Raw genomic sequence first — 16,106 nt, 5'->3', positions numbered from 1 at the left:
ATTAAACGGTTTTCTTCTATAGATTAGAAGACAAAAGCGTTCGAATGCGACATTTTCATAAAATCGGCGGTACTTTATTGCATTTTACAATATGATCTGTATATCGGACTTATTTCTGTATTTTATTTTCCTGTCTGTCCGATAGATTTTTCACCAAATTCGTACGTTATAGCGTATATGCCTTTTTTTGTCAGATGGATTGGCTTTAATTATCTTTTGTCTAGTTGTTTTCCGATTGTGCTCTGGTCTTCAGTGCCGTTTTATTTACTAATTTTTCAAATTTTTGGTACTTTGTTTGTCAGTGTGAAAAAAAAAATACATATTGTACAGTAATCAGTTCGTTCGGTTGAAATGGTTAGAGAACATTTTGTTACAAATTTTTCTTTGTACGCGTAAACACGATGTTAACAATTTAATTAGGAACTGAAATAATGTAAAACACGTTAGTTATTATCTTCTTCCTTAATTTATTATTCTGTTTCACGGGTCGTTACAGACACAATCGGATTCTATTTTTTAATGTTCGGATGCACTGAAACGTAACATGTATTAATTACATATTCAAAACAAGTTATAGCTATGTTATGTAATACATTAAAATATTAATGACGTTATTGATAAAGAAAAAATATTTTTAATGCTTCCTCCAAAACACCAGTGGAAACATTGTCAACTACCAGTTAATTAAGGTTTTTAGTTGAGATAAAAAAGTCAGTGTCACGAGCGGGATTCGAACCCACGACCTTCGGCTAGATACGCCGCTACTCAACCACTTGAGCTATCGTGACTTCGAACCACTCGGACACTAATTTCCCATCTCAACCTCACCTTTTTGAATTTTCCCTCCTTTTGGCCATTTTTCAAATTCGTGTAATCTATTTGATTCTCGGCGATAAATGAAATGGCCACGGAGAGCTTTAGTGAAGATATACTTCATTTTAACTTATTAAAGTCACTAGATTTCGAGGTCCGCTTGACCAATTAATATCTTTCAATTAATCAGGGTTTTTAGTTGAGAAAAAAAAGGCCGTGTCACGAGCAGGATTCGAACCCACGACCTTCGGCTAGATATACCGCTACACTTCCACTTGAGCTATCGTGACTTCGATCCACTTGGACACTAACTTCCCATCTCAACACCACTTTTTTGAATTTTCCCTCCTTTTTGCCATTTTTTAATGGCTTTTTATCTCAACTAAAAACCTTAATTAATTGCAAGATATTAATTGGTCAAGCGGACCACGAAAACTAGTGAATTGTCAACTAAATTGCAATGTCTATACTCTATATCGTAAATAATAATAATAAATCATCACAAATGTATTGATTTTTGCATAAAGTTTAGTTTCTGACCAGTTTTTCAAGTTTTATTTTATTCACTTTTTGACATAATAAAACAATGTTTATTATCTACCCACTGAATACTAACGGAGGTAAAAGCAAATCCTTTTCCCCAATAAATGGCTTCTTTGTTCAAAATCTAAAAATCCTTTTATCATTACTATTTCCGCATACGTTTTCAACAATCTTTAAGAAATTGTTAGTGGAAAACCTGATGAAAAATCAATTTTATCGTTGCTCAACCGACAACGCCTTCACACTACGATATGCGTCACACTCGAATGAACTATTGTATTTATTCTTCCTGTTGAGGTGCCTTGTGTTGCAATCTCTTGCTTCTCGGATCGCTCATTAAACAGGATATAAAATTCAGTTTATGAAATGCAGAAGAGAGAGACATAGAGAAAGACAGAGAGAGAAAAAGAGAGGTAGTGGTGGAGAGAAAGAGATGTAGAGGAGAAAGGGGGATATATATATATATATATATATATATATATATACATATAGAGAGAGAGAGAGAGAGAGTGAGAACGAGAGATACAAAATAAAACAAAAACTACGTAATTGTAAATGAACATTTTTACTCTTTAATAAGTAAGCATATTCTTGTTCATATTATTAAGAAAATGTTAAAATTTGTACAGTATAACGGTAAAATTTGTAACTACAGTTTACCAACGTCAATTGCTGAAACAAAGTCCCCAAATCTGAGCGCGTACTCATTTGACGCCAAAATATTCTTTTTACATGACACCCAACCGATCGTCACCAAGAATTTTACCAACACGCTTCTTTCGCGTTCGAACTTGCACAGGTGACACCGGATATGACCTGTGTTGTCTCTTAGGTGACAAATCGTCGATGCATAATAGTTGTGAGAAGTCTTTTGTACGAGCTCCTATTGGGGAGAAGCCCATAGACCTTACCATTTCATCAGAGTCTGGGTGGCCAATTTGTTTAACATAATTGCTGGGCGTTGGTTAGTAGTATTCTAGAAAGGTTTTCATCCTTGCTTGCTTGAGTAACATGTTTGTTAGCCAAAATCATAAGTCAACTCCAACCCAACAAAATGAATTGTGAATCCATATCTCAACGCTCTCTTTTTTCCACTATGAATATCAAGCCAAGAAATTCTCTGCCTACCCTTAAGTTGCATGGTGCTACAATGGAGCGACAGATCTTTGCTGCAAAGAAACTTTCTCCCTGAAAATGAAATAGTCTTAGCCTGTATATCGGTGACATGGCTCGTAATGTACGATGTAAAATTTTCGGGTATAACTTTTTGCGCCTAGATAGGGAAGACTCGTACACAGGCGTCGGCCTCATAATTAAACATATAGTATGGTGTATATGCAAATCTACTCACAAAAAAGGGACTTGATGGTTGTTGGTGAAAAAATCTTCTCCAACAGCTTCCCAGATTTAACTGCCATTTCAGTGTACTAGGTGAGCTGTAACAGCACTAACTTAGCCACCCAACAGTTGAATGATCCCTTGAAGGTGTCACACACCTTCTTTTATCGTTGGCGATGTAAATATTCACCATCTATCATTCGGCTTCGATTGGATAGACAGGAAGGTCCGACCTCTACTGGGCGCAATTGACCATCAAGAAATTGTGTTCCTCAACGATGGAAGTCCCACAAAGATTAAGACTTCGTTAAGGAAAAAATACTCAGAAGTCAACATTGCTGAAATTGGACATAAAGATTCCCACTGATGACATTTGAAGCGCAATTTGGCATGAGATAAAAAGGAAATGGCACCTTTCATACGAAACGTCCGACATGGGCAGGTATTATCGATGCATGTTCCCAATAATCCCGAGGAGGCCGTGGAGGGGCAACGAAAAGTACGCTCTTTTATTTAACCCTGTTCCGGCTTAGTGTAGGCCGCGAAATTTGCGGAGCTTACTAGTACGAAATCAATGAAAAGGAAACCCCCAACAGCTGACATGTGACCATGTGAGGATGGCCATTCCGTTCAACACAGAGCATTGTTAATTTCGGCAGGAATAAAAGTTTACGATACAAAATAAAAACGTTCTTGTTGACTGAAGTGTAACACCCTGATGAGGCAGCCGCCAGTTTGGCAGACGAGGTGGATGTGCTCCTGCTGGCTGGTGGTACACGGAGGACCCCTGGACAAAATGCCCCGGACCACCAGAGAATGTGGAATTTTCAGTAGATGTATCTATTGTAAATGGTTTTTATCCACATCCGCGAAAAGGGCCTCGGTACAATCATGTAAATAAAATGATATTAAACAGTAAGACCGGGGAGCCTCCGGTTCTCCGGATTGGCGTCTCTTCGGCGATGTGTCAACGCGTGACAGATGGCTCCACCAAAGAAAAAAATTCGAATCTTGGATTTATATAATGTCTGCAAGCCAGGCCAAATTTGTTTCACCTCCTGGATCAATAGCAAGAGACAGGAATCTTTGTTTATGCAGAATCCTCAGGTTTTACTGGATTTTCCTCTAAGTCCATAATACCGTCGGGATGCGTCCATTTTGAAAAGGGGATCTGTTTTTCCATTTGCATTCATTTTCTATGAGGTCTTGCTATTTCATCAACTTTAAATGTTATATGCACCACGTTGGCTATAGCCTGCGCCACTTCAAATGTATTTTTTATTATATATTTTTGCAGATTAAGACATTGTCTTACCACACAGACATTTAAACAATCAAACTGCAGTTTTCAACAACTCCCCACCTAACACAAAACAAAAGAAATATATAATAGGTTTTTATTTTAAAGGAACCGCATTTCTTTTTTGAAATATAGGTTGAATTAAAGTTCGGAGAATTGATCTGATTTTTATTTTTAAAGAGTCCTTGCATCCTGACTACAAATCGTCTACAATTTTGTTCTACGAATTGTCACAGGAGCTGACACATAGGTTGTTATATTTCAACATAACCTTTATGGAAAGAAAAAAGAATTAAATTTCTTTTATTTTTATTTTTTGTGATACATACGTCAAATTGTAAACACAAGATTTATATTCCATATATCTGAAAGTAAGAAAATTTAATTCCTGATGGTTAATATTTTACAACTTTCAAAATTCCTTTCTAATTCCAGAACAAACAAACACACAACCTAATTATTAAAAATGAACATTTATTTAAATAAACATAGTTTTATTCAGCTAAAAAATAGAGTGAGGGAGAGATAGAGGCCAAGGGATAAAACAGAGAGATATGTAGGTAGATAGATAGAAAGAATGAGTATTATAGAGATAAAAAGAGAGTGAGAGAGATAGAGTGAGAGAAAGGAAGGAAGGAGGGAAGAAAGAATGAATATTCTTTTATTTAAAATATCTCAAACATTTGAAAAGAAGAGTAAACATAAGAGAGAGAGAGAGAGAGAGAGAGAGAGAGAGAGAGAGAGAGAGAGAGTGAGTGAGAGAGAGAGAGAAAAGAGATTTCTTCCTGAAATTCTTTTCCTTTCTGATAGAAAATATTAAACAAATATAAAACGAGACTTCTACATAAACAATAATTTCTCTTCTCTTGTATGGACGTAATGTAGTAGGTACAATATAAAGTAATATACTTTACAGTTCGTGGTCCTATTGACCAATTAACTTTTTCAATGAATTAATATTAATGAAAGGCATTGGCTGAGAAAAAAAGTCAGTACCACGAGCGGGATTCGGACCCACGACCTTCCGCTAAATACGCTGCTGCTCTACCACTTGAGCTATCGTGACTTCAATCCACTCGGACACCAACTTCCCATCTCAACCTCACCATTGGAATTTTCCCTCCTTTTTGCCATTTTTCAACACATTTTACGCAACTTCATATTACCTTTAAATATTATAATACCATATAATAATATAATATATTTTACAATTGATAATATTATAACTATAAGGAGGGAAAATTCAAAAGGTGCGGTTGAGATGGGATGTTGATGTCCGAGTGGATCGAGGTCACGATAGCTCAAGTGGTCGAGTAGCGGCGTATTTAGCCGAAGGCCGTGGGTTCGAATCCCGCTCGTGGCACTGACTTTTTTATCTCAACAAATGCCTTTCATTAATATTAATTAATTGAATAAAGTAACATTTTATAAACGATGCCACGCATATTTAATTTCAACATAAAAAAATTATCTGTCCGAGTTTTCTTAAGATATTCAATTTACACAATAATCTTTGAGTGAATTTTACAATTTTTAATATTTTGGGAAATGGCAATTTATCGTGTAAATAAAGGCTAAACTCATAAAACCACGCATATTTTAATAGCTAGATTTTGTATACAAATTAAAAAATATCTGCATAACTGTTAGGCATAAAAAACACACAAGTATTATAACACATGTTATTTTGTATATGTATTAAAGATTGCATATTACAGTTAAAATAAACTTTGAATCTCAATCATTCATATTTAAGTAATTATATTATAGAGAAAGCGTTTTAATACAGTTTGCAATAGAATTTTCTGCTGATTCCCAAGTCTAGACGCTCAATGCTAATCTTAATTAATCCGTTATGACAATATGAGATAGTATTACACGGATAATATAGACAATAGTATTCTGTTTAATAATTTAAGTATTAAAATCAACAGTTTAATATTACTATCAAATTTAAAAGGTTTTAAAGTTAAGAATGTTTAAAATTTTAAAAGGTTTAAATTTTAAGAACCTTCCTTGCTTCCCAGATATGAATTTTGTTATAAAATTTGATTGAACCAATGAAACGAGAACCCCTAATATTCCAATGTTGCTCAAAGTATGATCGAACCCTTGGAAGGCCAAGGATTCGTTCAAGAAGTGGGGTCCAAGGTATCCTGGAGAAGGGGTCTTCTATACTTCTTGCAAAATCGCGTCTGTTCTCCATAGAGATACACCTTGTAGTGAAGTGTGTTCGGCTTGTTGACACAAAAAATATCTACACGATTTTTCACAAAATGAGGTAGAGAATTTTTTTCAAATTTTATTATTTTTTAAAATAAAGAACTGAAGTGATACAAATATTATAGCCAGAAAATAAAATAATATTTACACAGCAGGCTTTTGTTGTGATATCTAAATTAAATATAACCTAGCTTAAATTGAAAAATTATTTTAGCATAAATTTTATACATTGATTTTAGTATAATATTCCAACCAAACTTTTTACAAATTAGTAACTTTTTGCTTATCTTTTCACCCTCAACGAAATTCAACCCGTTCTAAGTGGAACATTATTTCCTTATATATAGAAGCTTTTCTGATTGTATTTGATTATTTTGTTTATCAATTTTGAATTATAGGTTGTACAAAAAGTAAAGTGTAAGTATATCTGTTCCAAATTATTCCAACGTTTTTAATAATAAAAAATGGAACAATCACAATATTATGTTGTATGTTGGTTAGGTTTTGATGTAGTTTTATGCTAATAAAATAATTATAACCAATCTTGTCCATTTTTTAAATATGTAGTATAATAGACGTATTTTTAAAATTATTTAAAATTGTTTAAGACTTCAGTTTTGTTGTTCGGGTGTTCTCTCTCTCTCTCCTCTCTCTCTCTCTCTTCTCTCTCTCTCTCACTCTCTCTCTCTTTTGATTTTGTGTGTGTGTGTGTGTGTGTGTGTGTGTGTGTGTGTGTTTAATTGAAAAAAAAACAACAACATATTTTTAAATTTTACGTGAAGCTTTTTATACTCGTTTTGTGTCGTTCTCACCCATTCCTTCTCACTATCGCTCTCTCTCTCTCTCTCTCACACACACGCACATAGCGCGCGCTCATACTTTTTAAATAAATATATAGGTATATATATATATATATATATTCATTTTGATATATCAATTTTTGGACGTAAGGTAAATTTTATTGTTTGACTATGTAAAAATTGTAATTTTAAATTTTGTTTTGAAGTATGCTAAATATTCCTCTACATCTGCTAGTTGCCCTATCAACACAGCTGTACTTCAAGGAAGTATACTAGCACCACTCTTTATATCCTCTTCACTTTTGACCTTCCCCTTCGTTGTATTCACCGATGACACGGCTATCCTCTCTCTTAACCCTGATCCTCTCAGATACCCATTTACTCTAACAACACCCCAATAACCTCTAATGCCTTCGTTCTTGGAGAATCAAGGTCAACAAAAAAATCTGCTAGTGTTTCCGTCTTAAACAAAAAAATTCCATTCTATAGTCTTAATCAACAATACCGCTATCCACTACTTAGGATGTATCTAGGCAAACGGTTAATCTGGAACCCACACACTGGACTGATACGTACAAAATGATTAAAATAATGCTACAGAACCGAAAAGAGATATTACTCTGCACCCATAGGGACTTATGGACTATAGCTGTAGAGGACAGCAAAGATCTCTAACCTCCTAAACCAAGTACCATACAACATTAAATGTCCCCTTTTATGCCATGAGCGGTTCACATCAAACCTAATCATACTTAAACCTACCTAGATTTTGCCATACTTTAATTTGCATTCTAAATTATCCTTACGCTATCTACGCGATGAAAACCCTGTGCATCCGATTTGCTTATTACATATTGTATATAGTTGCAATTTTTTTTTAAAGATATTTATTTATGTGTGGTGATTAGTGACCATTAATCGATATTTAGAAATCGTGAGATGCGGTCTGGTATGATGTAGGTTTCAGAAAAACATTTTCTTTATCGTGCCAACGTTTCGATCTTTATTGAGATCATCTTCAGGGCCNCGTCTGAAAATAGTTTAGTATTAAACAATTAGTAATGTTATTGAATGTTTGAAAATTTATAATCATTTATTTTATAAACCATTTTTTTTAATTTTCTTGGATTTAACAATGGTCATATCACAAGGCTAGAGATGTACGAGTTGGAAAAAGATAACAATGCAAGACAAAATATTATCTAATTATATTTATGTATTTTATACTAAGTGCAGTCATGCTTATAGAGATAACATCATCATTAAGCTTATAGGGATAATACCATTTTCTATGTTTTTCTCGTTTTTCGCTGCTTCAGAGTGAGGTGAGGCAACGAATGCACAGACCAGAAAAACCCAGGAGTTACACAAGGGCTCACTCTTGGTCCCTATCCTGTTCTTCACTTGTACTGCTGACTTTCCTCTACTTACCAACACAATCAATGCGGATGATAATGCAATTTTGTCTTCTAACCAAAATCGTGTAAAATAACCGCATCCAAAAAATCTTAAGGGCAACGAAAACCTCCGCTAAACGTGTAGGACAAGACTGGACGAGGAAAATGTACAGTGCACTTCTAAAAATTCTAGCCCTCCACTGAGCATCAACAGGAATATTCCAACTTCCTATCAAAACAGATACTCAGGACTGTATCTAGACATCAGATTGACTTCGAATCCCGATACGAGACTTATGAAACAACAACCTATCAAAAAAATTGGACGTCTAAAAAGACTTTTAGATTTGAAATCTGTATAAAAAAGTCATTAAATTTTCATCCTCTTGTCTTATCCAGGTAATACCAAGACTAAAATACCAAGACAAATTTTTATAACAGATAATATATTGGGTTGTGGCAAATAATCAGTGCATTTAAGATGGGAAGATAGTAGAAAGACAGTCTACAGATCATACAGCTGGAGAGAGAGAGAGAGAGAGAGAGAGAGAGAGAGAGAGAGAGAGAGGAAGAGAGAAAGAGAGTGAGATAGGAAATGAGAGAGAGAGAGAAAATGAGAGAGAGATAGGGAGTGAGAGAGGAAATGAGAGAATAATGGTGGGTCAAGTGAAATAGGTGGAGAGAAGGGGTGAGAAATGAGTGAATGAGGGAGAGGAAGATCCAAGTGAATCAGCAAGGAGGAAAATGGACCACGAGTGATAGCGAAAGAGGGTGATGAGTGAGATAGACCAGAAGGAGTGTTGGGCGAATTGAGTCGGATGAAGTTGCGAGTAGTTGAGATGGGAAAAATTGAGCAAGGATAATGAAAGACAGAGGCAAACATTCAAATAAATAATCAGTAACTGGCCAACAGAAAAAGCAATGCAACTATTATGCACAGTCTGTTACTGAAATTGTGGAACATACATATGGAGGAGGAAAATATTTATTAATTCCATATTAAGGACAAGATCTGTAATGCTATAACGGTAATTTATTCCCTTATTCATCCACAGGTCTTTAAAACGTCAAATAAACATTAAACCAAAGCGAAATTGAAATAATTGTTTTACATTTGTCGTAACTTGTATGTACTGACTGTATGAATGTATTTAATAAAGATTGTCGTCCTTGACTCGGCTAAATCGACGCTCCGTCGATCACCACAATGAACCGAATCCGATACAATTAAGGTTGTCCGGTGACATTGGCCGACGGAGACCTTGTCGTGAATGCATCAGGATCGGTAAGGCGACGTTCGGTTCCTGAATGGTTATCCAACCTTTTGTCTTATTTCCAGTCCAACGGGTTTTCAAAGGCTGGGAAAGGATTTTTCTTCAAAGGCCGGACAAACCGCACGATCCGTCGAGATTTGTCACCGGGTAATCGGAAACACCGAGTACTGTGGCTATTTTCCATGTCGAAACCCTAAAAAAAAAGAAAAAATTGATAAAATGTGATTTTGTTTCCAAGAGTAGATGTCACTTTGCGGTGAATTGTCACGGGATAAAAAATAAGTTTGCGTTCCTTACCTTTTAGCGCATTGTTTATATAATGAAAAATAAAGATTATTAGATTTTTCCTACTATTCACGACTTTTCCTATGAGCCACAATCATTCACAGGATGCAAACTATTTCTGGTGGTAACAAATCTAATGTGAATCTACGACGACGAATCATAAACTTAACAAATAGCAAAACCCGAACAGAAAATAGCCATCACTTCTCCGACCCTCACTTTGTCAATATTTATACCCAAAGCATCTATGTTATATTTTATGTTTACCTTTATGGCAATTATTATTTTTACGAAACGGAGTGTGTGCGAGAGATTAATTGAATGATTTATTANTGGAAAAGGAAGGTCGAAAAATTATTTATATATATATAGAGAGAGAGAGAGAGAGACAGACAGACAGAGACAGGCAGGGAAAGAAAGACACAGAAAGACAAAGAGAAATATAGGGAGACAAAGAGAATAAGAAAAATAGAGAGAGAGAGAGAAAGAGGGAGAGCGGGATTGAGAAAAAGAAGGAAGCGAGCGATGATAGGAAAGAGACGTACAAAAAGATAAAGAGAGAAGGGAAAAAAGAAGAGAAACGTAGAAAGATGGATTGATTAACGATTTATTTATTAAAATACTCAAAAAACTATGTCTCTAGGACCTTTCTTACACTTAACGTGTAATTACAATTATATTTTTTTATAGTTGCATCAGACACAAAATAAAAATAACAAATTATTGTAAAATCAACAATGTAGTAAATGAATAAAGAGAAAGTAAATTAAACTTAAATAGGTTATATTTTTATGCAGAGCATATTATTAGTGAGTAAAAATCGCGAGAATAAATAGACGGGCTAAATACTGTTAATGATAAATAAGTAAGTATAATACAAGTTATATAAACGAAATTAGATATAGATTTTTCGTAAGATTCTTAAAAACTTGATTAAAACCTTCTAGAATTCGAACACAATTTTATGATTTAAAAATGAAATCAAATGCTAATAAAATGATTATTAACGTTTCACAAGTTAATGTAAAAGTATATAATAAAATGAAAATAATAGTAACAATAATAGTAATGTTATATTTATATATAACATTATTAGAGAGAGAAAGAGAGAGAGAGAGAGAGAGAGAGAGAGAGAGAGAGAGAGAGAGAATGACAGAAAGAAAAATTCATCTCTTACTTTAGTTACATATTTAAAAAGAAACAATACAAAAACTATAAGTATATTTTCAATAAATATACAAAAGAAGAATCATCGTCCATCAAACTTTCAAACATGTACAGCCGTTCAATAAATGGAATTTAATCATTGAACAAAATAATCGTCAAATTAAAATGAATTTCAAAGAAAAAAGAAAACCTTTTCCAGCTAGAAAATAGGAAAAGAGAGAGAGAGAGAGAGAGAGAGAGAGAGAGAGAGAGAGATAGAGAGATCGCATGTGGATACGTGATTTTTCAAAATTATAGCAATTTTTTTTTAAATTCTTTTATTTTATTTTATTTTTTTGTATAAAGGATCAAGAGATTCATATGAGTCCTGCCATAAAAATCAACTGATTATGTTTTGCAAGAGTGAAGGCAACATAAAAAGTGTTATAAATATATGCTCTTAAACTAAAAAATTTATAAAATGGTTATAAAACATTTTTAATCAAAAAACTCGTAACACCAAAAAAAAAAAAAATATATATATATATATCTTGATAAACAATTGAAACTTTTGCGATATTGCGAGAGAGAGAAAATTAAAGAGACCCAGAGACAGACAGATAAATGGATAGGTGTTATGCTCTATCTCTAACTAGATGGAGAGATAGATAGATAGAGAGAGAGAGAGAGTGTGTGAGAGGGAATGAGGGTGGTCGAAAATGAGAGATAGAGATAGATAGATATGGTGGGAGAGGCTGAGAGTGAAACAAAGAGGTAGAAAAAAGCTAAAGAAAGAGATAGATCAAAATTGAAAGGAAGTGAGAGTGAAATAAAGAAAGAGAGGTGTGTGGGAGAAAGAATGGGCAAGGGGTGAACGCGTGGGCGTGAATAAGACAGCGACACAGCACGTGGTCTCACATAAAATTTAAAAATATGTTTTTCCCTCAATTAAACGTAATCGCTTTACAAGAAATCCAAGCGATGTCTACAAGTCCAAATGTAATTGCAGACAGGGTTTTATTCTGATGAATGGGCCAACTCGAAACGGTTATTTTTATTTTTGTTATTTCTGCTCTCTGCCATTCAGAAGGTTTTGTTTACATTGGAAACCGGCGAATTGAAACGTCGCTTTTCGTTTTGTAATATTGCGGTTTTATAAACGTGCTCGTGGCCGTAATGATCTGCATTTTCCCCCTTTTGAAAATATCCCAGCCTACGCAAATAGTCTGTTTTGCGGTTGCTACACAATTGGCCCTCAATTGAATTTGTTGTTTATATTTTTATTATTTTTGTTGTACTTATTCATACTCAATAAAACGTTTATATATTTTTTATATTTATTTTGTAGGGTTATATAATTTCCGTTCTACTCTTTTTTCCACTTTTTTTAAATTGATTTGAACTTGTAGGATAATTTATTGTCGTCTTTATTAAGAGAACATTAATTTTTGTTTAATTCTTTAATATTTATACTGTTTATACAATTGACATAAAAAGAATAACTGATTGATTTGTTGACCCTCGGATTTAAAATTTTAGAGTTTTGACATGAAATCACCGAGATTTGACACTTCTAGGACGTTTGAAACAGAAATAATCTAAGGAATTTGATGTGTAAACGCCTTGACTCTCCCAGCTTATACCCTGACCTCACGACTTGTTTTATTTATTTATTGTTACATGAGTAAACGGCGTTATGCTGACAAACATACAGCATATTATGTAACAAACAATACAATTATAAGTGTATACAATTTACAAATAAAATATTTGAAACTAAATAAAAATGTACAATTAACATAATATTAATTACTTAGATATGGTAACGAAATTTCACAATAAAATTTAATTAAAATATACTAAATGAGAAAAAATGAGAGAATATCTGTTTGATGATGACTGTCAAGATTTGATTTGAACGATATAAGCAATACATTATATTTCTTGGTCCGATTGACCAAATAACTTCTTTCAATTAATTAGTATTTTTATGTAAGGTATTACTGGCAAGCCGAAGGTTGTGGGTTCGAATCCCGCTCGTGACACTTTTTCATTTCAACCAATACCTTACATGGAAAGATTAATTAATTGATGTAAGCAATCTTGAGTTGGTGACATTTGAAGGCAGATTATTTCAATTTTGTGCAAAGCTGTTTGAGAAGAGTGGTGATCCAACTAATTTCTGGGAGTACAAGTTTCGAAGTTTTATGCTATGTTCTTGAGTTTGTGAGTATGTATGAGAAAAGTTGTGGCGATGAAATCTTGCATTTCTCTACGATCATGAAGCGTTGGTAATTTTAGGAATTTAAGTCTGTTGACATAGCTGTACTGCTTTAATTTGTTGGATGTTTTAGTACAGTGTTTGACAAGGTAATAGATATGTGCATTTAACTTGGTATTCAAGAAACCTGCCTTTTTTGGTGATGTCTAGGACATGTTTATTCCACTTCAACATTTCTGATATTAAATTCACTAATTTCATGGTCCCGCTTGACCAATTAACATATTACAATTAATTAAGCTTTTTAGTTGAGATAAAAAAGTGAAAAAAGATTTTTTTTTTTAAATTTCGGTGTATCAAGCCGAAGATCGTGGGTTTGAATCCCGCTCATGCCATTGACTTTTTTATCACAACTAAAAACCTTAATTAATTGTAATTTCTGATATTGTTATCCTGGAGTATTTTTGTAGGTTAAACAAGGTTTTTAGTGCTCAGATGGAGAACACAGCATGTCATGATTATGATTAAGACCTCAAAGTAGTCACCAGTCAGAAATCTTATCAATGCTCATATGCAGTTCAGTATCAGCAAAACAAGCATTATCTGCAAAAATACTAATTTCACAGTGAATTTTCTCATTTATATACTGATATAAAGGATGAATAGAATTGGACCCAGCATCGATCTGTGCGGAACTCCCCTAAGCACTGAATAGCAATTAGAATATGCTTGATCAACATTGTCTTCAAAACTTACCATCTTATAAAGCCATAACCATCCCTAAGATAAAGTTACGAGTCTGTAAACATATAACCAAACTCCTTGGACAAATCTTTGATAAGATTATATCAATTGGAATGTTTGAACCCATTTTTTTTCTGTCCAGAGATTGATGTTTTGTACCATGTTTGTAAAAACAGAACGTTTCGAGACAAAGCTGTGCTGAGTGGGAGGAATAATTTTATTTAAGTTGTCACTGTTTCACTGTTTTAATTTTTGAAATGACTATTTCATAACTTACAAGGCATGTAAGACCCAAAAGTGAAATATTGCCGCCAAATTCAAATTCTGGCTGAAAAATGTTTAAAAATGACAGAAAATTAATTGTTTTATTTACACCATTAAATAAGTAAAAACCTAATGAAAGTAAATCTTGTCATATTCATTATTCAGAGATCGTGAGATGCGGTCTGATGTGACATTAGTTTTAGAAAAACATTTTCTTTATTGTGTCAACTTTTTGATATTTATTGAGATCATCTTCAGGGTCTGGGATTTACAAACATTGTTTACATTTAACAAATAAATGTAGGATGTGGAAAAAAGTGAATTTATACAATGCAAAAAAATATTTTTATATTCAATCAAAGTATTTCTACTCACACAAAGTATTTGTTTTCGGCGTAATTGTGCCATTCTTGTGTGTCGTGATGAGTATTTTTTCTCTAAAACCTACGTCACACCAGACTGCATCTCATGATCTCTGAATAATCATTGACTAACAAAAAAAAAAAAAAAAAAAATTCACATAAACCGAACGACATTAATGGGAGTAACATGTCCACATTCCAGGACATTTTCTCAGCAACTAACAAAAAATTGAAATTCAACAAAATCTATACTTTAACTTGCAATTAAAAAACGTTATATTGAGATTTTATAAATAGAAAAGTTATTGTGAAATTTCTCCATGTGGTCTGTGGGGTGATCAATGTGCAATTTGGTCGATACTGACACTTTGGTTTACCTATTTTCACTTTTTCGGAGATGGGTTTGTTTATGTTTAGTTGGGAATCTTTCAATACTTCAATATTTCAACAAATTAATGCGATTGTAAAATGGGAGTGTAATTTGTAAAATTGTATTGAATGGCTTGCAAGTTGAATATTTGTTAGAACTTAAATTCACTAATTTTGTGGTCCACTTGACCAATTAATACATTACAATTAATTAAGGTTTGTAGTTGAGATGAAAAAAAGTTAATGGCACGAGCGGGATTCGAACCCACGATCTTCGGCTTGATACGTCGCTGCTCTAACACTTGAGCTATCGTGACCTCGATCCACTTAGACATCAACTTCCCATCTCAACCCCACCTTATGAGTTTTCCCTCCTTTTTGCCATTTTTCAAGTGGTAGAGCAGCGGCGTATCTAGCCAAAGATCGTGGGTTCGAATCCCGCTGGTGCCATTAACTTTTTTTCATTTCAACTAAAAACCTTAATTAATTGTAATTTGTTAGAACTTTTATCTTCATCAATCAACCTGGCCTATTTTCTCTGATTCGTTATATTTTTTAATAGACAAATTATCTTGCAATATTATCCAGTGAAATATAATTTTATTTATATTATTGTATTCTTGCAAGATGATTTGTGATTTTTTTCATGCAAATGAAGTACGTGTTTAATATGTCTGGCTTATTGTTAATTATTTTTACAGGTTTTGCCTTAACTTCTTTCAGGCCATCAGCTCATGTAAAAAATACTTGAGTTAATTAGTTTATTCTTTATTAAGAAATTTGGATAATTTTATTCACAATCCTTCTGTTGATGTATTTTACATTTCTATAAATTCTTCTAGCCCTACAAATCATTTTGGCATTGCTGACTACTGTGTCTTCGGTGGGATGCTGCTCATAAGCACCATGATTGGACTTTACAAGAGCTCATCACAGAAAAACACAGTTGCCCAGTTCCTGACTGGGAGGGGCAAGATGTCCACTGTGCCTGTGGCTATTTCCATGCTTTCTGGGTAATACATTTTTA

At 33.6% G+C, this 16,106-nt stretch overlaps 1 protein-coding gene across 3 annotated transcripts in view; it reads left to right on the top strand.

Moving 5' to 3' along the window:
• LOC106672616 (sodium-coupled monocarboxylate transporter 1-like) overlaps positions 1-16,106 on the top strand; it is a 72,471-nt gene that overhangs the window by 51,675 nt on the left and 4,690 nt on the right. For 2 of the 3 annotated variants that reach the window (XM_024227223.1, XM_014404169.2), the window contains exon 2: positions 15,922-16,092. In XM_024227223.1, coding sequence (XP_024082991.1) covers positions 15,968-16,092 — 125 coding nt within the window. In that variant the 5' untranslated portion in view covers positions 15,922-15,967. Of the gene's footprint in view, positions 1-6,190; positions 6,276-15,921; positions 16,093-16,106 lie in introns of those variants that run through there. The other variant, XM_014404170.2, reaches the window with a different exon arrangement.

Source organism: Cimex lectularius, unplaced genomic scaffold, assembly GCF_000648675.2.
Source record: "Cimex lectularius strain Harlan isolate CLEC.00 unplaced genomic scaffold, Clec_2.1 scaffold152, whole genome shotgun sequence".
Taxonomy (NCBI): Eukaryota; Metazoa; Arthropoda; class Insecta; order Hemiptera; family Cimicidae; genus Cimex; species Cimex lectularius.
This window is presented reverse-complemented; position numbering and strand designations above follow the sequence as displayed.